At 33.5% G+C, this 23,109-nt stretch overlaps 2 protein-coding genes across 2 annotated transcripts; both read left to right on the top strand.

Moving 5' to 3' along the window:
• The first annotated feature begins 3,740 nt into the window (after positions 1 to 3,740).
• Positions 3,741 to 4,079, top strand: LOC132181978 (uncharacterized). The gene has a single exon (XM_059595193.1). The coding sequence runs from the start codon at positions 3,741 to 3,743 to the stop codon at positions 4,077 to 4,079; it is 339 nt and encodes a 112-aa protein (XP_059451176.1).
• A 14,810-nt stretch (positions 4,080 to 18,889) lies between these two features.
• Positions 18,890 to 19,228, top strand: LOC132181979 (uncharacterized). Its single transcript, XM_059595194.1, has one exon. It carries the CDS (start codon positions 18,890 to 18,892, stop codon positions 19,226 to 19,228), a length of 339 nt encoding a protein of 112 aa, XP_059451177.1.
• Positions 19,229 to 23,109: the final 3,881 nt, after the last annotated feature.

Raw genomic sequence — 23,109 nt, forward strand, 5'->3', positions numbered from 1 at the left:
TCAAAAATAAATATCACAAGCACACACAAAATTTCTGGCCACCTCCATTTTTCACGTCCAAATCGAACCTTTTGTGACTTCACTTTCCACTGCCCTTGAAAATTTCCAAACGTGTGAATGACTTGGTCAGCCGGTGCAAAATGCTACATTTTGCAAGCAGGCCACTTTGAGTGGAGGAGGCGAAAGAGACTCTTTGAGATTTGTTCACTACTTAAAAAGTTATTCGAAGTAAAATAAATCTGTTTGATAAATTTTTTTAAAAAAGTAATGCTACACCCAGCTTTAGTGGGGAAGTCTCGAATTCGTGAATTTGAGAACCTTACAGAAAGGGTAAGAACGAAGGTATCGGATTGGAAGCCCAAATTACTATCACAAGCAGGGAAAGAGGTATTGTTAAAAGCTATGGTCCAAGCCATCCCCACATATAGTATGAGCATTTTCTTGCTCCCAAAAACTCTGTGCAAAGAGATTAATGTTGTTATGCAGAAATTCTGGTGGGGGCATAAGGAGAAGGAGAAAAAAATACATTGGATGAGCTAAGAGAAGATGGGGCATGCAAAATCTCAAGGAGGGTTGGGCTTCCGAGACCTCCATGCGTTTAATAAAGCACTTCTAGCCAAACAATGTTGGCGATTGGTTAATCAACCGGATAGTTTGGCCTCACAAATTATTAAGGCTAAATATTTTCCAAGGGGCTCATTACGGGAGGCAAAAGTGGGGAGTCGTCCGTCATTGGCATGGAGGAGCATTCTTTCGGCAAAAGATTTATTTTTTGCGGGGTTGATTTGGCGGATTGGGGGTGGTAGGCCCGTGTCAATTTGGAGGGATAAATGGATCCCAAGGCCATCATCCTACTCCATACAATCTCCATGTCAGATTCTATCAAGGGATGCAAAGGTGTGTGAATTGCTTGAACCAACTTCTTCACAATGGAATCTCTCTCTCATTCGAGAAATTTTCTGGGAAGAAGAAGCGGTTTTAATTAGTGGACTCCCTATGAGTAGATATCAAAAACAAGATCGGATGATTTGGAAGCATACAAGTTCTGGTGAATTTTCGGTAAGAAGTGCTTACTACTTGGAGCTAGACCTAAAAGCTGAATCTAGTGGTGGTGGTAGCAAACAATCGGCTAAAAATGCAATCTGGAAAACCATATGGGAGATGCGGGTGCCAAATGCGACGAAGGTGTTCATCTGGAGAGCATGCAATAATATTCTCCCAACAAAAGAGAATTTAAAGCACAAAGGTGTTCTGAAAAGTCAAATTGCATTTTATGTACGACTGAAGTTGAAACAGTTGGCCATGCGTTATGGCATTGCCCAGCTGCTAGAGATGTGTGGTGTATCAGTGAAAGGGTGCTCCAAAAAAATGTCTGCCATGCTGAAGATTTTTTTGACATTTTTGATTTTATGTCTAACAGATGCAATACAAAGGAGTTAGCGATTTTTGCCATTATGGCGCGCGGGATTTGGAAAAGAAGAAATGAAATCACTCATGGAGGTAGTTTCCAACATCCTTGTGCACTAATAAAGGCGGTTGTGTCACAGTGGAATTTATGGGAAAAAATCACGGAGAAAGACGAGGATATGGGTGCTAACCAAAATCTTGCAGCTGAGTCATATATCTGCGCCAGACTACAATACGTTTAAGACAAACTGGGACGTGGCTGTGAAAGCTGGTTCTAAGAGGCTGGGCGTGGGTATTATTGTCAGGGACTACATGGGGCAAGTTTGTGCAGCTTCATGTCAATATATTGAGGGTTGTCCAGATTCCACAATTGGGGAGGCTATGGGAGCCCGCTGTGCTTTGGAATTCTGTCGTGATTTGGGTTTACAGAATATTTTTCTGAAAGGAGATTCAAAAGCGGTTGTACAAGCAATAAACAGGGGATCACCATGGTGTTCTTTTGGCCAAATCATAGAAGATATCCATACTATTCTGCTGGACTTTAGAAATTGGAAAGTGGACCATGTAAGAAGGGAAGCTAATGAAGCAGCTCACGGTTTGGCAAAAGTTGCTGGGAATGGTGGTATTTCTAAAATTTGGATGGAAGAGATCCTAGAAGTTATTCATGATGTAGTTATTTTAGAGCAATCTGCTTTTGTTGTTTAGAGTCCTATGCTCCTTGTTGTTTTTAGAGCTTGGCTCTAGATGTTTTTGTAACCTCAGTTTATTTGAATAAGATTATTCTTCATTCAAAAAAAAAAAAAAAAAGTAATGCTACACATTTTCACATCAATTACTCTCAATCTTCACTCATTAATGATTTTTAAAATTACAATTGGATTAAAATTAATTCAATAAAGATCTGTCACAAACCAACAATTTACTTATGGGTGTAGAAAGATAGGTGTAGAAAAGTGAGAATACTTTGTATGACATTAAAGATGGTTTGGGATTGTGTTAGAGAAGATAAAAAATACTTTTAATACCTAAAAAGTTGTACCAAGCAAAAAGCGGACATATTTGATAAAAAATTTCGAAGGTATTTATTTGAACTTTTTTTTTTTTTTTTTTCTTCTTCTAAGAGCATGTTTGGGATTATGTTTAAAAAATAGAGCTTTTAAGTCAAAAAAATGTTTTCTTTTTTTGGCAAAAGCTTTATTTTAAAGTTTTTTAGACTTTGAAAGGCGATTTCAATTTTTTTTACTAAACATATATATTTTTCTTTAAGCGGACTTTTTTATTGTTAAACGTACTTTGTTAAAGTCTTCAAACGCACACTCAAACATACTTAATATAAGGCCAAAACGTTTATTTGGAAAGAGTTTAAAATTGAAGTTTTTTGGAAAACTTAAAACTCATTTTGAATTTAAAAACTTTACTTTTCAACGCAATCTTAAACCTACTTTAAAAACACTTTTTGACCTTTTGCTCAAGAAAAGTCAAAAATTACAGTTTGGAAAGCTAGAAAATGAGATTTAAAAAAAAAGAAAAAAAAAAAAAAAGTTCTTCGTATAATCACGCTCCCACATTTCCACCCTAATCTTTCTGTTTCTCCATCTTCTCTTCCCGTCATTTCATACTTCCTCACATTCCATTCTCTTTCTTTCAATGTGGTACCCAAATTGCCTCTAATATTGTTCTTAAAGTCTCAAAATATATTCATTTTATATTACAAAAAGTGTTTTGGGCAGTTGTCAAAGGCTGTCACTTTGAAACATATCATAATCTTAATTTCACTTATTCCCTTCAACTTAATATTTTTATTGGACCCAACATGCCTTTTTTTTTTTTTTTTTTTTTTTTTTTTCACATTTCCACTTGTACGGTTTTTTACAGTCATCGTACTCTTTCGCCGTTGTTGGGATTTCTTGTTCCTCTAATATAAAATAAAATAACAAATCCCTAAGAACAAAAATTGACCACTAGATTATATTTTTTATTTATTATATTTCATCCATAGAAGTTGCTCAACTAATTATGTATTCATCAAAAATACATAAGCCCCCATGTGTCAAAATTTCACTCGCACTATCTAAGAGCTTTGTAAAATAAATATTATTGAGGCCCTTTTCAGTAATTAGGCGAGTAGGAAGGTGATGATTCCATGCTACACTTCAAACACTATACATACAAACAAGTCCAACTTCTTCTTGAACACAACTTCCTCCCAACGCAAACGGGGTTGACTGCCCCACTCTCTCTCTATCTCTCTCCCCGCAAAATATATTTATAGACGTACGTGTAGGGGGACACTGATCGAATTTCAAATCCATCTTCTTTCTGCTTTCATATATATGGCTTCTTCTTCCTCTCCCATGAAGGCTCCGAAATCCGTCGCTGATGTGGCGTCATGGTATTGTGCGATTGTGTTGTTGGGCTTGATCTTGTTGGCCTCCATAAGGGAGAACTCCCTCGAAGATGAACCGGTGAGAGGGAACCAGTTATCGGACCGGCCCTGCGACGAGATTTATTTGGTCGGAGAAGGCGAGACCCTCCAGACCATCAGCGACAAGTGCGGCGACCCGTATATCGTGGAGCGCAACCCGCATATCCATGACCCGGATGATATATTTCCCGGGTTCGTTATCAAGATCACTCCCTCCAAGCCCACGTCAACGAAGTTTCTGAGGTAGTTTATAGAAATTTTGTTTTGTTTTGTTTTTTTTCCTTCCCCAATACAAACGATGTAATATATAAAGAATGATTCTCATAGGAAGTGGAAACTCTTTGGAGTTTAGAAGACATACATTTTTTTTTAATGTAAAGGGTGCATAATGAACACGACGGCGTTCTTAATAAGTTCATGTCATGCGTTATTACGCAAAGAAGGTGATCTACTGATCTTTGTCCCTACAAAGGTTGTATGATTCAGAGAATTATAAAAAATTTCTGGGTTCCTTTTTGGCTATCGGTGTTTCTTTTGTTTGTTGGTAATGGTCAGAATTACTCGAAGAATGATTCCTTAACTTTAAGAAAGAGTAATTAATAAAAAAAAAGCTGAAAAGTTTTACCCTCATGGCACTTGGAAGAAAATGTAGCTCTCACCTCCTCCGTCATACGATAAGACACGTGTTGGCGATAAAAGCGGAAGTTTCTGCAATCTATATATATTGATTATTTATTTATTTTTTGGATGAGTTTTATATTGTCCTTTTGTACATAGTGTCACGTACAGGTAATTAGATGGCATGGCCCATGTGTTTTTTTCTTTCTTATAAACTACAATTATGTTGAGTATGGTTGACCCTGACCTAATTTTCATTTTCAATTCACTGATTATCATTTATTTATTTTACTGGGATTTTAACTCGTTTTATTATGTCACATTTTGTATATGACATGTACATACTTCTGGTGGGACTATTTAATATTATGATCGACTGGGCTGTAAACAAGTTGAGTTGTCCGAGCTCGGCTCATTTAGCTCGAACCGAGCTCCAAATATGATATATATATATATATATACGAGTCGAGCTCCTATATGAGTATGTTCACGAACTTTAAACGAGTTAGTCGAGTTTTTATATGAGTATGTATTGTCGGGAGCGGTCGTGATAGTGACGTTCATGGAGCGGGAGTTTAGGGCTTTTCCTATATATATGTTATGTTATGTTGTAATCTTGGATTGGCAAACCATCAACTCTCTCTCTCTCTCTTAATTTCTCTTTTCGATTATATATTGTTCATCAATTATTGTGCACGGTAACAACAAGTATAGTTTCGTGTCTACAAACGGCTCATTTAATAATCGAGTCGGGCACGAGCCGAGCTTTATCAAGCCAATCCCGAGTGAGCTCATGAGTAGTTTTGTTTGTTTAAAGCCCTAATTATGAGAATAGTTATGAGTTATATATGTTCATCGAGTATAAATTCAACTTGACCATATACAATTATGTTTAATTCTGATGTTATGATTGACCTTGACCCTATTTTTTTTTTTTTTTTAATTGAATAGGAAAAAAGAGGTTGCAAGGAAGGACATTTACTTGGTCTGGATGGCAGTGGCGGATTCCTTTATTTTCACTTTATTTCTTTAATAATCTATTTAGGCAAATTCCTTTATTTTCAGTTTTTTTCTTTATTAATCTATTTATGTTTTTCATGGGATTATATAATTTCTTTCATAATGCTATTATATACCGGCGGAGCCACGTTGTGGCCCCCACAAGCTTTTTAATATATATATATATTTTATATGAAAAATTTTGAAAATGGCTAAACTTGAAATATAGGCTTATAGCATTCCCAATTGGAAAACCAAATACTACTTTTATCTAAAATGACTCATTAAATGTTTAAAAAACTCCATACATTGGATTAGTCAAAAGAAAATGTAAAATAGATATTTGATTGGAAGAGCTAAAAAAAAGTTAAATGTAACAGCACTTTTCAAGGGAGCTATTTTATATTTCATTGTTTTTTTTCACATGTTTTCTCTTTTTCTCAAATATTTTCCTACTTTTTCTCTGCATATTCTCTTTTCCCATTTTTCCTCTCACATGTTCTCTTTGTTCCAAAACTTTTCTTACTTTTAATAATATTTTAATAGAATATATAGAAATATAGCTAATCGGACGTAGAGACATTTAAAAATGGCTTAGCTAAACTAGATAAAAGTGAGTTTTTAGAAGCTATTTTACATAAAAATATGGCTCCTCTATTAGGAATGCTCTTACTTGCTCTTTTGAAAATCAATGTCTTTTTTTTTTTAATCATTCTAAAGCTTTTTATTGAATTATTGATAACCATTTTCTTTTCTTTATTGAGTAAATAAGGCAAAAATAATATTTGTTTTGGTTGCATCAGCCATTAAACATTATTCGCTTATTAGAGAGTATTATAAGATTTATATAAAATTTCGAGAGATATATGTTTAAAACTTTTTTTGGAAGTATTAATAATCCGATCAAAAAATTAAATACTTTAGTTGTATATAATTTATTCCATGATTATATATATATAATCTAACTATATTTTTATTTGTACTATATATGATTGTTTATTAATTATAATTTAGTTTCAAATATTTAGGTTCATGAATCACAACATTAAAATTAAAAACTATTTATTTAAAAGAAAAGAAGTAATACACGAAACTTCAAATCTCAAAGAGTGTCCTTTTAAATCTGTAAGGATTGCAACTAAAGAACATCATTCTAAGATTTTAATTGTGGGAACCTAAGGGTTGCAAGTGAAAAACATTTATTTTCTATTTTAAATTGTATTTATTATACTTTTAATTTGGCCCCTATGATTGTAAATTTCTGGCTCCACTATATATATCACGACTTGGCGTGTGTTTCTAAATGGCCTATTTAAAACTATGATATTTAAAAAGAAAAAGAAGAAGAAGAAGAAGAAAGAATTAGATTGTATATATGGTGTGGTTGGAGAAGAAGACAATACTGATCTATTTCCTAGCTAGCTTAAACATATCAATGAAAGTAAACAAATGGAAAACAAGCATATAATTTATTTACAAGTATATATATGGTTCCCCCAACAAACCCAAATAAAATAGTCAAATAATAAAAAAAAAATGGTTTAAAAAATTGTGAGTTGTAATTAAATTAGATCATGATGGTCGAGCAACATTAATTCTATAATATAATTGAGGTCAATATTGAAATATATTGCAAGTGCTTAGGCATGAATACCTAAATAGTTCATTATCACGTTTATTATATAGAGCTATGTACAGTTTGAATTCTATATAACTTTTACAAGAGTATTGATACGTGATACTAGAATCCTAACTCGAATACAATGTTATCTCTTAAAATATAAGATAATAAGGAGGATCTTGATTCTTCTTGTGGGTACGTGGTCTTTTCTAACAGGGTGTTTATTTTTGACAAATATGAGATGTAATTAATTACTTAAAAATTGTGAGTTGTAAATTAGACCATGATGGTCGAAAATGGAAAATGTTGAAGTGTTGGGATTTGGGCCAGGGACGCATGATAAATTTGTTGTCTCTCCTATCCACCTTACGTGGTTGTTATGGAATCATATATATTCTACGCATTCTGATCACTACTTTACACGATTTGAGGTAAAGTCAATGGATATTTGTGACATTGTTATTTGGGAGCATGGAACACGTGGGTTTCTTTTTTCTTTTTCTTTTTCTTTTTTTTTTTCTTCTTTTTCTTGAATGGGGAAATTAAGCACGTGCTTGTTTAGTTTTCTTTTTTTTTTTTTTGCCCTTTCTTTTTCTCTCTAACTAATCCATGGACGCTTATTACATAAACAAGAGTGCAATATGAAAAATATATAATAAGATCTTTTGTGGCTTCTTCTTGGATAGAAATTTTGTGCAAATTGGATCCTAAAAATTTCTTCCAATCTCGTTTATTTGAACATTTGAAAAATACATGCCTTTTTAGTGAGTAATTCTATTCGTCACCCCAAAGTTGATTGGTATGATCCCTTAACTAAAAAACCAATCTCTATGCACTAAATACTATGAAAAATCACAACACATCACAAATAGGGTAATGTTTAGTAGTTTTATTAAAAAACTTCAGGTAATTCCTACATGCAAATTAAAAAGGGGAAAATACATTTTACTCCCAGAACTATCCACCCATTAGCACTTTTAACCCCAATGTTTAAAAAGTGACACTTTACCCCCCCTCAAAACTTCCAAATTGTTGTAAATCGACCATTTTGACTTTTTTTTTTTTTTTTTTTCCAAAATGCCCCCATCTCATGTTAAAAGAAAATTAAAAAATTAAGGTGTGGCCGAACCCACCCCTAGGCTGGGGTGGCTTCGGCCACCCCAGACCGGCCACCCCTTAATTTTAATTTTAATTTTTTTAATTTTTTAATTTTATTTTTTTAACTTGGGATGAGGGTATTTTGAGAAGAAGAAAGTCGAATCATCGACTCTCATAACAATTGCAGTTTTGTATATGGGAGGGGTAAGATCACTTTCATACATCGGCGCTAAAAGCCAGAACGAAATGGATACTACGCAGAAATGTATTTTTCCCTTAATATTATGAGAACAATTATGAGTTATATATGTTCATCCTTACAATTATGTTTAATTCCCATGTTATGATTGAGCTTGACCCTAATTTTTTTTTTTTTTTTTGTTTTTTAATTGAATAGAAGAAAATGGATTACAAGAAAGAATATTTACTTGATCCAGATGGAAGAGTAGCTGATTCTTTTATTTTCGGTTTATTTCTTTATTAATCTACTATCTTTTTTCGGGGGATTATAATTTGTTTCAAGATATATATATATATATATATAATGATTTGGCATGTGTTTCTAATGGCATATTTAGACCTATGATATACCGATCGATGGTGTTATTAAATACATTTATTTTCGTTTGGTTCGCGGAATACGTATTCTATTATGAAATTGAATAGTTATTACTAAAAATAGAAGATAGTGGAATAGAATAATTATTCATACTCCTTACTTTGGAATTGAATCAAACCTACTAAAATCTTTATATTATTTAGGGAAAAATACAAAATTAGTCCATGTAGTTTACCTGATTTACAATTTACTCTATGTGATTTACCTGATTTACAATTTATTTCCTGTGGTATTAAAACGATCTCAGAGGTCCTTGTAGTATGCAAAAATAATAATAATAATAATAATAATAATTTAGTCCATGCAGTTAAATTCTATTCATTAACTTAACGGATTCTGTTAGTGTGCCATGTCACATCCAATAAAATTATGATACATGTCATGTTTTATTTATGACTTTTAAAAAGCACACTTGGATTTTCTACATCATATTATTATGCCAACTAATACTCCCACCTCAACTTTTTTCCACGTTAAACACTAAAATATTTTTAAAAAACCTAATTTTACCAAATTATTGATCTACCGTCATCTTCTTTTTTTTTCTTCACGGACATCGTGCTTCTTCAGCTTCTTCACCCATGTTCGTGCCTCCACTTGCAGGCATGTAAGGAAAATTGTGATGCTGCCCCATACCGCAAAACTTCTTTGCCGACAACCCTGATCAAGACATAGAAATTTGATTTATAGACTTTCACGGAAAGATAAAATGTAGGGGTAATTACCTTTTCTCCATAAATTATAACGCATTGTCACTTTGCCCCCATGAACTGACAACCCTATCAAACTACCATTTTGTGCCAAAAACCCTCATTTCGTCAGTCAACCACATTAAAAAACTTGGAATGACTAAAATACCATAACTTTATATACAAAAATTACATATAATACCCTTAAAATTAAAAAAAAATATATATAATGTATGAGTACTAGTTTTAAAAAATATAAATATTTAAAATAAAAAACACTTGTTATTTAATTTATTAAAAAAAAGTGAATATAAAAAAAAAAAAAAACAGTTAAAAAAGACTTAAATTAAAAAAATATAAATGAAAAATCAGTCCATGTGGTTGTCCTAAATTAAAAATCCATCTGTGTGACATAAATAATAATAATAATAATAATAATTCAGAGATTATCGGGGATATGCCAAAATAACAATTTAGTCTCTGTAATCAAATTCTGTCAAAATACTTGATGGATTCAATAGTGTATCACATCATCAGTAATAAAATGATGATATATGTTATTCTTAATTAAAAATATTAAAATATAAAAGTTATTAAAAAAAAAAAAAATTGTGCCACCTCCCAAAGGTGACTAGGGGTGGCTCGTTGCCACCACCAGCCCATGGGGTTGGCGCGTGGCCACCCCCAGATATGGTTGGGGTTGGCCGCGTGACACCCTCAGCAACCCCAGAGGTGGCTAAGGGTGATGCGCGGCCACCCCCAGCCAGATCTGAGGGTGGCCCGACGTCCACCCCACGTCAGGGGTGGCATGCGAGCCACCCCAAGATGGTCGAGGTGGACGCGTACCACCCCTGTGGGTCATGGGTGGTTGTGAGCCACCCTCGGCCACCTTTGGGGGTGGCTCATTGGCCACCCCCACCCCATATTTTTTTTAAAAAATTACTTTATATATTTATATTTTTGTTTTAATTTTTTATTTGGGGGTATTTCTGTCTTTTAAGGAGATTTAACATCTAAAAGAGAGTATTCCGTCCAATTTAACGTGGTTGACTGACGGAAGGGGGGGTTTTGAGTACAAAATGGTATTTTGATAGGATTTGATAGTAGAATTGTCAATTTGTAGGGGTAAAGTGACAATGCGTTGTAGTTGATGAGGGAAGAGGTAATTAACCCTATTTTGTCTTGCCAATATGAATTTCAATAATGAAAGTGGGTTATTTGTTCTCTGGCACCCTTCGATTCAAAACCCCATATCCTTGCCAAAGCCTATTTTTCGAAGTCACGGCATGTTAAACCATTCTGTTGGCTTTGGGTATGATACTATGAGTCTATGACCGATGATTACAAATTTTTGAGTCTTCTGTATCAGCCACGGACTGTTGCACCCTTGGTTGAGATTTGTACACTTCGAAACGGCATGTGGCGCTCTATTACGGCCCTCGGTCCTCCCTACATCATGGAGAATTGATCCTCATCGGTTTTCAAAATGGGGCACTCCATTGGCTTGCACACACTCCACGGTGTCACAGCGGCGGGGGCGCCTTTTGCAATGTGATCATGTCCTTTAATATGAAGGATAAGGCTTTCAGTGAAGTGGGTATGCCGAAGGGTTTACAAAGGCGTGACGTCTTGTACTTTACTTTGGTGCTACTTGATGGGTTGCTTGCTCTTCTCCCTCGTAATGAATACAACAACGAGGCATCTTACTCTATGTCGGTGATGAAAGAGTAGAGAAAGGTAGAATCCTAGACGAAGTTATTTGATATTTTCCTTGGGATTCATGATAAGGTGATAGGCTTCATAGAGAGTGGTGAAGTTCTAGTTAACAAGGAAGGAAGGTTATTTTCTTTCGGACCTGGTATCCGAAGATATTTGAAGGTCTAAATTCATTAACAAAAAGGAAAAATTGTGTGATAATAAAGAGAGAGATCATAAGATCTTAATTCATTAACAAAAATAGAATAATGAAATGATGAAAAACCGGTAAAAATAAAAGGGAAAATGGTGTGTTAATAAAGAGAGATCATAAGGAGGCATTAAGACACTTAATTCATTAACAAATATTGAATGAAAAAATTATTAAAAACCAGTTCACTCTTGGAAGGGTTCAATTATTAAACTTATTTATTTATTGAAAATTGCAGACTTTTGCATTTATATTGAATTAGGCAACGTAGAAAACTCTGCTTGCAATAGGTCATAAATACATGCCGGCGGGTTGGAAAACCACACCATATTCAAATTATCTTTTACTACTAGGGCAGCTTGCTCGTGTGCTACTCGGTTTTTTTCTCGGCGAACATGGCGCATTTCCCACAAAGGAACAGCTCGTAGCGTGGTTCAGATGTCTTCAGCTACTTGGCCTCGCATGCTATCATCTGTTTCATGCGAGGTGACTGCAGTGATAACATTCTTGGCGTCTCCCTCTAGCACTACCTTCCGAATACCTATCTCCACACACAGTTCGGCCGCCATAAGAGCAGCTAGTGCCTCCCCCGTTGTGGGGTCCAAAAAGCCATCTCTGGTTTGGCATTTTGCAACCCACATCCTGCCCTCCTGGTCTTGGATCATAACTCCCAAGCCCATTCAACCCTTTCTCTTATCAGGCCAGCGTCCTAGTTAACTTTCAAGAAGCCATGGGGCGGGGCTGTCTAAGAAGACACAGAAAGTTCGCCAGTTGTTTCCTGTGGTGTTTTTTTCCCCACCAGAATCATATGAAAATTTTCTTTTGCTAGACCTGCTTGCTTGATAAGCTGATTCGCATGCAGAAAAACTCCAATGTGTATTACTTCATTCCATCGTAGCCATATACGCCAGCATATACTCACAAACTGGGTAAAATCCTCACTACCACATTTTTTGAACATTCCATCCACCACCTGCATGAAGGCTGGCCCAGCAAACCAGCTTTTTTGAAAAAATTTTGCCCCCACGCTCCGCATGTCCCTTGCAGCAGGGCATTGCCATAGTGCATGAAAGGTAGTTTCAATCTCCTTTTCACAAATAGGACAACAGGGATCCGTAATGACCTTTCGAGAGCAAAGGTTTGCCCGAGTGGGGAGGATGTCGTGGCACGCTCGCCATTGGAAGTGCTTCTCCGAATTTGGTATTTGAAGCTGCCAAATATTGCTCCAAAAGGATCCCGTCCGACTGTGTTGAGACCCCCCCACCTTATACACCAGATCACTTTCATTTTGAATGAAGTAAGCACTACGTACTGAGAATGTCCCCTTGGTAGTTCCCCGCCAAATGAGTGCATCAGCTTGGTCCGTAGCACTTATCGGAATAGATTGGATAGCCATCATCTCCTCCTTAAAAAAAATCTGTTCCAAGAGGGCCAAATTCCACCATTTTGTATCTACATCAATGAGTTGGCTCACCGTGGAAGTGTCCGCCAGAATTCGTGGGGCTGATTGCACTTGATAAGTAGACGGAGCATTAATCCACCTATCTTTCCAAATGCGAATAGTTTTCCCATTACCAACTCTCCACATCAATCCTTCCCGAACAAGATCACTAGAGTTTTGGATACTCTTCCATGCAAAGGACGGCTTTTTCCCAAGAGAAGCTTCAAGAACCAAGCAATCCGGAAAATATTTTGCTTTCATAATCTTTGCAAGAAAACTATCCGATGTTTTCCAAAGACGCCATACTTGCTTAGCCAACAAAGCCTTATTAAAAACGGACAAGTCACAAAAACCCATACCTCCTTTAGCTTTTGAAAATAAAACAAATTCTTTCAATCAAGATTTAATGCAATCAAATAAATCATCTATCTTGTTTCCTTATTTGATTTGGACATTGGTAATACTTAAATTATGAAATAATTTATATATACAAAACTCTTGAAATATAATTAAACACCACTAATTACGCTAATTTAATACAAGTTTTTTTAAGTAAAAACCGTTTCACTCTTAAAAAATCGGTTCACAAATTATGCCTTGAAAAATCAGTTTAGTATTAAAATAAAAAGAGTTCACGCTACATGTCGCAATACTAAGGCACTTCTGAGAAGAATTCGGCTATTATATATATATATGATAGGTTTGAGAATATTTTCTCTAGAATGGTTTGAAGGAAATTTTTGTCTATTAAGTGTGTAGAGTAGAATATTAAATTTTGATGGGTAGTTAACACCTTTACTTAGCATGAGTAATAGGACCCCAAAAGAAAGAGGGAAAAAAAACGGGGAGAAAAAACTGGACAGTTTGTTAAGGTGAGGCTTAATTTATGGAATGCTAAAGCTACTCAGTAGCTAGCCATGGCGTTTTGAAAAGAGAAAAATAAGAAACAAGAAATAAAATAAATAAATTAAAAAAAAAAGAATGAAAAGTCAACTTGAAAAATTATTCAATCCAGAAGGGCAGGAAAAATAAATTTCATTGTAACAACTAAAAAGCCCATTAATTTAAATTTGAAATTATATAATAATCCAATTGTTCAATCATATAATAGAGATTGATATGTGAACATAATCTTATTGATTAGTAAGAGTAATCTTTAATTTGGTGGTTCCCAGATATGGGTCCATGGTATAAAAATATGGCATGCATGAACCCTAGCTTTCACGCAATTATAATTAGCTAGAGTCTTATACTACTTGGTATTAATGATTGGTACATAACAAGATATTATTTCCTCTACTCAGAAAAAAAAAAAAGATATTATTTCCATCTTCCTCTCAATATTTAATCTATTGGACATTAAGAGGTCCCTTTTAAGTGAATTTAGTATCCTTTAGAAAGACGTCTTGCGTACAAGTTATAATGTGAAAGAAGGATATAATCCATGAAAGGTGACTCAGTGAGTTACCAAGCTAGCTGATATCACATAATTGTGGTGATTCAGTAGCCTCAAATGAAATTTTAAGTGGTCAGGTATATATTAGGGTGATCGTTTGACTCGTGAAATGAAAATTCTTAATCTTATTAGTATTAGGGTATGTTTGGGTGTACGTTGGAGGGGCATAAAATTGCGTTTAACACTCAAAAAGTTCATTTGGAAAAAAAAGTTTCACTACAAAAAAACAATTTTTTTCTCACTGGAGTTTTCTAACGTGTTAGGGTGTCTGACACGTCAGAAAGCTTTTCTGAAGTGTGTTGAATGTCAGGTACATAGGAGTCAGTAAATTTTTTTTTTTTTTTTTTTTAATGATGTGTTACTCTTCAACACGTCAGAATTTTAGACACGTCAGAAAATTTAAAAATTAATTAAAAAAATAATTTTTTAAAAATTTTTTTGGAATTTTTTTTCAATTAATTTATTATTATTATTATTATTATTTTTGTAGTGGTGCAGAGAAATGAAAAAATTTTCTTAATTTTCTCTTTCTCTCTCTTCTTTTCTCCAACAGGCCAACTCTCCCTTTTCTCACTCTCTCTCCTTTTCGATCTCAATTTTCAAAAACTCAAACACAAACCGAAAAAATCTTCAAAAAGTCAAAAATCCAAATAAAAAAATCAATCTAAAAAATCAAAAACCTAAACGTCAAACCCAACAAATCTTCAAAAACCCAACAAATCTTCTTATTTTATTGCGGTTTTCTTCTTCTTCTCCTTTTTTCTTCTTCTTCTTCTTCTTCTTCTTCTTCGCTTTTCCGGGATCCGTCGCTCCTCTCAATTTTTTCTCCTCAGGAGAGAGAGTGTGGGGAAATAAATGAAGAGGGAAAGAATTCAAAATCCCGCCCATTTTTTTGTGACATTTTCTGACGTGTTATTTTTTGCCATGTCAGAAAATGGTGACGTAGCAGAAATCATGTACTGTTTGCCACGTCAGAAAATGATAATTTTTTTGTAGTGTATATCCATTTGGTAAAAAAAAATTGAATGTGTTTTTAAGGGACCAAAAAGCACAAAAATGGTCAAAACATACTTTTAACAAAAGTTTAAAAATGAAGTTTTTGTCAAAAAAAATATATTTCTCAAACACAATTTCAAACATGGTCTTAACCATAATGAGTCTCACTGATACCTTATGTAACTGGATTAATTAAGCTATGACTCAGTTAAATTTTAAAAAACTTACCATAGCAGTTGATATCAAGTAAATTAAGAGGACTATAGGAAATGAATTGCTTTTTTTTTTTTTTTTTTTTTTTTCCTGACATGAAATTAATTACATAAACATCAGCATAATTATTTGAAATGAATAATACGATGTGCAAAACCATGTGAAATGAAAATAAATATGCCTTTCATTTTCTATTTTAATGGATATATAATATCTGGCTCTCTTTTTCTCTCTATCAATGCTTGAAAGAATTAACCCAACTAAAACCAATACACAGAATTGGCTGTAGCTATGAGCATCCATTCCTTTCCTGGCTAATAATTTGATAAAATGATGGGAAATCAATTAAGATGTATTATGAATGGGGATAAATCAGATTCAAATATAAATATCACAATCACACACAAAATTTCTGGACAACTCCATTTTTCACGTCCAAATCGACCATGAAATCGAACCTTTTGTGACTTCACTTTCCACTGCCCTTGAAAATTTCCAAACGTGTGAATGACTTGGTCAGCCGGTCCAAAATGGTACATTTTGCAAGCAGACCACTTTGAGTGGAGGAGGCGAAAGAGACTCTTTGAGATTTGTTCACTACTTAAAAAGTTATTCCAAGTAAAATAAATCTGTTTGATAAATTTTTTTTAAGGAGTAATGCTACACATTTTCATTTTTCCCATCAATTACTCTCCGGTCTCCACCTATAAATGGTTTTTAAAATTACAATTGAATTAAAATTAATCCAATAAAGATCTGTCACAAACCGAAAACTTACCTATGGGCATGGAAAGATAGGTGTAGAAAAGTGAGAATATTGTATATGACATTAGAGCTAGTTTTGGATTGTGTTAGAGAAGATAAAAAATACTTTTAATACCTAAAAAGCTGTGCCAAACAAAAAGCAGGCATATTTGATAAGAAATTTCATAAATATTTATTTGACTTCTTTGTTTTTTTTCTTCCTCTAAGAGCATGTTTGAGAAATAGAGTTTTTACTTTTTTAAGTCAATAAATGTTTCTTTTGGCAAAAGCTTTATTTTAAAGCTTTTTAGACCCTAAAAAGCGATTTTAATTTTTTTTACTAAACGAAAACTTTTTTCTTTAAGCGGACTTTTTGATTGTTAAATGTATTTTTTTAGGCCTTTCAAATACACATCCAAATATGCCCTAAAATAGGGTTAAATCAAGATTTTTTTTCTCAAGAAAAGTCAAAAATTACGTTTTGAAAAGCTTGAAAATGAGATTTTTATTTATTTATATATATATTTTTTTAAAAAGCTCTTTATAATGGCGCTCCCACGTACATTTCCACCCTAATCTTTTTGTTTCTCCATCTTCTCTGCCCGTCATTTCAAACTTCCTCACATTCCATTCTCTTTCTTTCAATGTGGTACCCAAACTGCCTCTACTGTTCTTAAAGTCTCAAGATATATTCATTTTATATTAACGAATGTTTTGGGCAGTCGTCAAAGGCTGTCACTTTGAAACATATCATAATCTTAACTTAACTTATTCCCTTCAACTTAATTTTTTTTTTTTTAACCCAACATACTTTTTTTTTTTTTTTTTTCCACATTTCCACTTTTACTGTTTTTTACTGTCATCATACTCTTTCGCCGTTGTTGGGATTTCTTGTTCCTCTAAAATAACAAATCCCAAAGAAAAAAAAAAAAAATTGACCACTGGATTATATTTTGGTTTAAATTCACTTTAAATCCTTAAATTACCACGCGATTAGACAAACTCTTAAACTTTAAAATTTCTCAATTTGAATCCCGGAACTTTCAATTGCAGTCAATTTACCTCCTCCATCAATTTTTTCTGTTAAAACTTCTAAAAAGACAAAATCACCCTTCAATTTTCTTTTTATTAAATTTTTTTTTTTTAAAAAAAGGGTCACAAGGTGGCCCAACCGTGGGTTACCTTGTGATTTTTTTTTTAATAATTTTTTTTTTATAGTTTTTAATTTGAAATTAAGGGTAAATTTGAAATTTTATAAAAAAAGTCAGGGGTATAAATATTATTGTCTTACTTTGAACGTTTAAAATCTGACGAAGAGGTTCAAATTGACTGCAATTAGGATTGTAAATAAATCGGTCAATTTGACAACCCGCTCGATACTCGCTCGTTTTAACTCGACTCAAACTCAATATTGTAGAAACTCGCTCAATAATAAATGATACATACTCGACTCGCTTGAGAAAACTCGATAGGTACTCGTGAGCTCAACTCGTTTAAAGTTCGACCAGTTTATTTGCCCGACTCGTTAGCTAGTTCATATATATAGTCATTAAGTAATATATGTAATACTATAGATAAATGTCTAGAGGTTGTTTTTAAATTCGGTTTTAAACTCTACTCGGATCATACATGAAAGAATTTAATAGCTTAACTCGAGCTCGAGTTGAGCCCGGCTCGGCTTGAATAGCATTCTCAACGAACTCGAGCTTCAAGCTTGAGCTCGCTCGAAATTTAAACGAGCCGAGCTTGAACATACATTTCATAGCTCGGCTCGAATAAGCATCTTCATAAATGAGCCAGTCGTAAAATCTCAAAGCTCGACTCGATTACAACCCTAATTGCAATTAAAGTTCATGAGTTCAAATTAAGAAGTTTTGAAGTTCGAGAGACTTATCAAATCGCGTAGTAATTCAAAGATTTAAAGTGAAGTTATCCCTTATATTTTTTTATTTTTAATCAAGAGAGAAGTTGCTAAACTATAACGCAGCCCAAGACCTTATTTATTCATCAAAAATACATAAGCCCCATGTGTCAAAATTTCACTCACACTATCTAAGAGCTTTGTAAAATAAATATTATTGAGGCCCTTTTCAGTAATTAGGCGAGTAGGAACACTACAAAAATGTTGTGAATTTTTAATTAGGAGTTTTTGACGTGTCAAATGTATTGACACGTCAAAAATCCCTTTGTGACGTGCGCCTTTTGACATTTCTTTGACGTGTCTACAGTGTCACGTTAAAAAAAAAAATTTTGATGTGGCAGTGTCGCCACGTCAAAATGTTTTTGACATGCTGAAAAAAATTTTGCAATCTTTTTTAACGTGTCACTCCGTTGACACGTCAAATATATATATATATTATTTTTTTCAATTAAATATTACAATTTCAATATTAACCTGATATTCAAATACAATATCCAAATACAATTAGAATTTCAATATCTAATTTCGAAGGTGATGATTCCATGCTACACTTCAAACACTATACATACAACCAAGTCCAACTTCTCCTTGAACACAACTTCCTCCCAACGCAAACGGCGTCGACTGTCCCACTCTCTCTCTATCTCTCTATCTCTCTCCCCGCAAAATATATTTATAGACGTGTAGGGGGACACTGATCGAATTTCAAACCCATCTTCTTTCGGCTTTCATATATATGGCTTCTTCTTCCTCTCCCATGAAGGCTCCGAAATCCGTCGCTGATGTGGCGTCATGGTTTTGTGCGATTGTGTTGTTGGGCTTGATCTTGTTGGCCTCCATAAGGGAGAACTCCCTCCCAGATGAACCGGTGAGAGAGAACCAGTTCTCGGAGCCGCCCTGCGACGAGATTTATTTGGTCGGAGAAGGCGACACCCTCCAGACCATCATCGACAAGTGCGGCGACCCGTATATCGTGGAGCACAACCCGCATATCCATGACCCGGATGAGGTGTTTCCCGGGCTCGTTATCAAGATCACTCCCTCCAAGCCCACCTCAACGAAGTTTCTGAGGTAGTTTATAGAAATTTTGTTTTGTTTTGTTTTTTCCTTCCCCAATACAAACGATGTAATATATAAAGAATGATTCTCATAGGAAGTGGAAACTCTTTGGAGTTTAGAAGACATACTTTTTTTTTTTTTTTTTAAATGTAAAGGATGATGAACACGACGGCGTTTTTAATAAGTTCATGGGTTATTACAAAGAAGGTGATCTACTCATCTTTGACTCTTTGTCCCTACAAAGGTTGTATGATTCAGAGAAATATAAAAAATTTCTGGGTTCCTTTTTGGCTATCTGTGTTTCTTTTGTTTGTCGGTAATTGTCAGAAGCAGAAGAATGATTCCTTAAGAAAGAGTAATGAATAAAAAAGAAGTAATTACTTTTGCTCCTATAAACTACACAGCATCTTAGTATTTTTTTCTTATGAACTACTAATTATGACTCTTGACCTTATTCTAAAACATAATGCTTATACCCTCTAAACCTTAATCCCACCCATAAAAACAATTTAAAATGAGGATATGGCAGTTGGAAGAAAACGTAGCTCTCACCTCCTCCGTCATATGATAAGACACGTGTTGGCGATAAAAGCCGAAGTTTCGGCAATCTATATATATATTGATTATTTATTTATTTTTTGGATGAGTTTTATTACTTTATATTGTCCTTTTGTACTTAGTGTCACGTACTGGTAATTAGATGGCATGGCCCACGTGTTTTTTTTTTTTTTCTTCTTCTTATAAACTGCAATTATGTTGAGAATGGTTGACGCTGACCTAATTTTCATTTTCAATTCATTGATTACCATTTATTTATTTTACTGGGATTTTAACTTGTTTAATTATGTCACATTTTATATATGACATGTACATACTTTTGGTGGGACTATTTAATATTATGAGAACAGTAATGATATGTATATATGTATATGTTCATCGATCAGGGATAAATTCAATCCGACCACGTACAATTATGTTTAATTCCGATGTTATGATTGACCTTGACCCTAATTTTTATTTTTTTTTAATTGAGTAGGAGAAAAGAGGTTACAAGCTGGAAGGATGTTTGCTTGATCTGGATAAAAGAGTGGCTGATTCCTTTATATTCGGGTTATTTCTTTATTAACCTATTTATGCTTTTCGTAGAATTATAATTTGTTTCATAATGCTATTATTTATATATCACAGCTAATGGCCTATTTAAAACTATGATATACCAATGGTGTTCATTGATGAATTCAACCTGACCCCTGCACTGCAAAAAAATAAAAATAATAATAAAATAAAGATAAAGAAAGAATTAGATTGTATATATGGTGTGGTTCGAGGAGAAGACAATGTTCTATTTCTTAGGTAGCTTAAACAAATCAAAGAAAGTAAACAAATGGAAAACAAGCATATAATTTATTTTCAAGTTTATATAGATATATATATATATAAGAAACCAAGCAAAATTGAGAACAAAGATGTCTATTTTTTTGGTCCTAAACAAATTAGATTATGATGGTCGAGCAACATTAATTCTATAATATAATTGAGGTCAATATTGAATATATTGTAAGTGCTTTAGGCTTGAATACCTAAACAGCACATTATCACGTTTATTATATAAAGATATATACAGTTTGAATTCTATATATTAACCTTTACAAGAGTATTGATATATGATACTAGAGTCCTAACTAAAATACAATGTTATCCCTTAGAATATGAGATAATAAGGAGATAAATATTATCTCCTTCCTGATCTTGATTCCTCTTGTGATTTATCTTTGAAGTAGTTTTCTCTAACACGGTCTTTATCTCTCTCAAATATGAGATGTAATTAATTACTTAAAAATTGTGAGTTGTAAATTAGACCATGATGGTCGAACAATATTAGTTATACGTACACTTATTTTTCTCATCCATCTTTCTCTCTTTCTTTTTTTTTTTTATAAAAAAATATTTTATTTTTCTATTTTTCTGCTGGGACAGATTGTTCAAAATCGAAAATGGACAATGTTGAAGTGTTGGAATTTGGGCCAGGGGCGCAAGATAAATCTGTCGTCTCTCCTATCCAGTACTTTACGTGGTTGTAATGGAATCATATTCCACACATTCTGATCACGATTTGAGATAAAGTCGATCGATATTTGTGACATTGTTATTTGGGAGCATGGAACACGAGGTTTTTTTTTTTTTTGGTTTTTTTTGCCTTACATATTTAAGAGTGAAATATGAAAAATATATAATAAGATTTTTTTGTGGTTTCTTCCCATTTTGTTCAAATTGGGATCCGAAAAATTTCTTTCAATCTCGTTTATTTGAACATGCCAAAAACAAACACATGTATTTTTAATGAGTAATTCTATTCGTCACCCCATTATTTTTATCTCCAAAAGTTGACTAGCGTGATCTCTAACTAAAAAACCAATATTCTCGATTTATCCACCAAATTTTATGAAAAATCACAACACAGCGCCAAATAAGGCGATGTTTAGTAGTTTCATTAAAAAATCAGGTGATACTTATATGCAAATTAAAAATTATACGCTTTTCATATGCTATTGAGCACATGACACTTTTATATATTGTGTTAAAAGAAAATTCCTAAATTGAGTTGGGAAGAAATTTACATCCTTTTTTCTATACCATCTAATTTACTCGTATAGGGTGGGCCCCACTGCCCACATCACCCATTCTTATAAGATTATTAATTAGTAGCCTAAGAGCCGTGAAGAAACCAATTTTGATGTAAATATAATTCTTCTATATGTTTTCTTCAATTAGTCTACAGACTCTGCACCTGCTAAATATAATTAATCCGATTTATAAATTAAACGATTGCTTGTACTAATCTCTCAGTCACAAGCCACTAAAATTTTTTTGGCGTCCTAAAATTTTCTTCACCCTAAAAATTTGGTAATTCACATAATATATGCATTACAAAAAAATATCTATAAAAGTTCATAAATATGTGCTCAAATTGATATATTAGAAATGTAACATGTCGGCACTATATATATCAAAAAGACAGAAATACAATATATATATATATATATAGTGTCTAGAAATGCACTTTTATGGTCTCTTGGAAGTATAAAATCATTAAGTATTGAATCTAAATTGAAACTCTCAGCAAGTTAAATCAATCAATTCATAAACCTAAAGTTTATTCATGAACCTAAAATTTTCAAGTTAAATTACGACCTCGTAAGAGACAATCAAAGTTTATAAACATTAAACAACAAAATAAACAATCATATATATGAATATTAAAGTTTACCATACATAAGTATTAAATAAGGATTTTTTTTGGTTACCATGCATATGTATTAAGTTTTGGCATTATTAAAGTTTACCATACACAGCAATATCCTTGGAATTATTATTATTATTATTATTTTAATTTTTGGGCAATTTTTTTTTTTTAAATCTCACGGCACCCTCAAAGGCTTATGTGGCTTCGCCACTGGTCACAAGTACTGCTGACCAACCCCACATAACTAAGTACTATAAAAGTTCTTATATCGTAGAACATAAAAAGTTAGCTCTGGTAACACATAGTCAGATGCTATAGTCATAGATACAATCAAAAAATTCTTATAATCAAATCCTATCTATGATATTAGCTTTCATTAACCATGTACAACTTCAGTTATGAAACAGATCTGCTCTAGACAAACTAGATCTAAGATATGAGTAGCCCAAATTCCTTTGGGCAAACTACATCTAAGATATGGGTAGCTCAAATTCCAAAAGCTTATTTCCTGGCCTTGAAAGATGATCTCCCACACGGATCTAATCCTCCTCGGCCCAAAGGGCAAGAGTCAACTCACGTCTGATCCTCAACCCAAAAGACAAGTCAAAAGAACAAAAAATAAATCAGAGGAAAAACCTAAAAACAACAAAACC

This window comes from Corylus avellana, chromosome ca5, assembly GCF_901000735.1.
Source record: "Corylus avellana chromosome ca5, CavTom2PMs-1.0".
NCBI classification, from domain to species: domain Eukaryota; kingdom Viridiplantae; phylum Streptophyta; class Magnoliopsida; order Fagales; family Betulaceae; genus Corylus; species Corylus avellana.

What these genes read in the sequence shown, in the direction of transcription:
- LOC132181978 (XM_059595193.1), top strand. Translation starts at nt 3,741, where the DNA reads ATGGCTTCTTCTTCCTCTCCCATGAAGGCTCCGAAATCCGTCGCTGAT.
- LOC132181979 (XM_059595194.1), top strand. Translation starts at nt 18,890, where the DNA reads ATGGCTTCTTCTTCCTCTCCCATGAAGGCTCCGAAATCCGTCGCTGAT.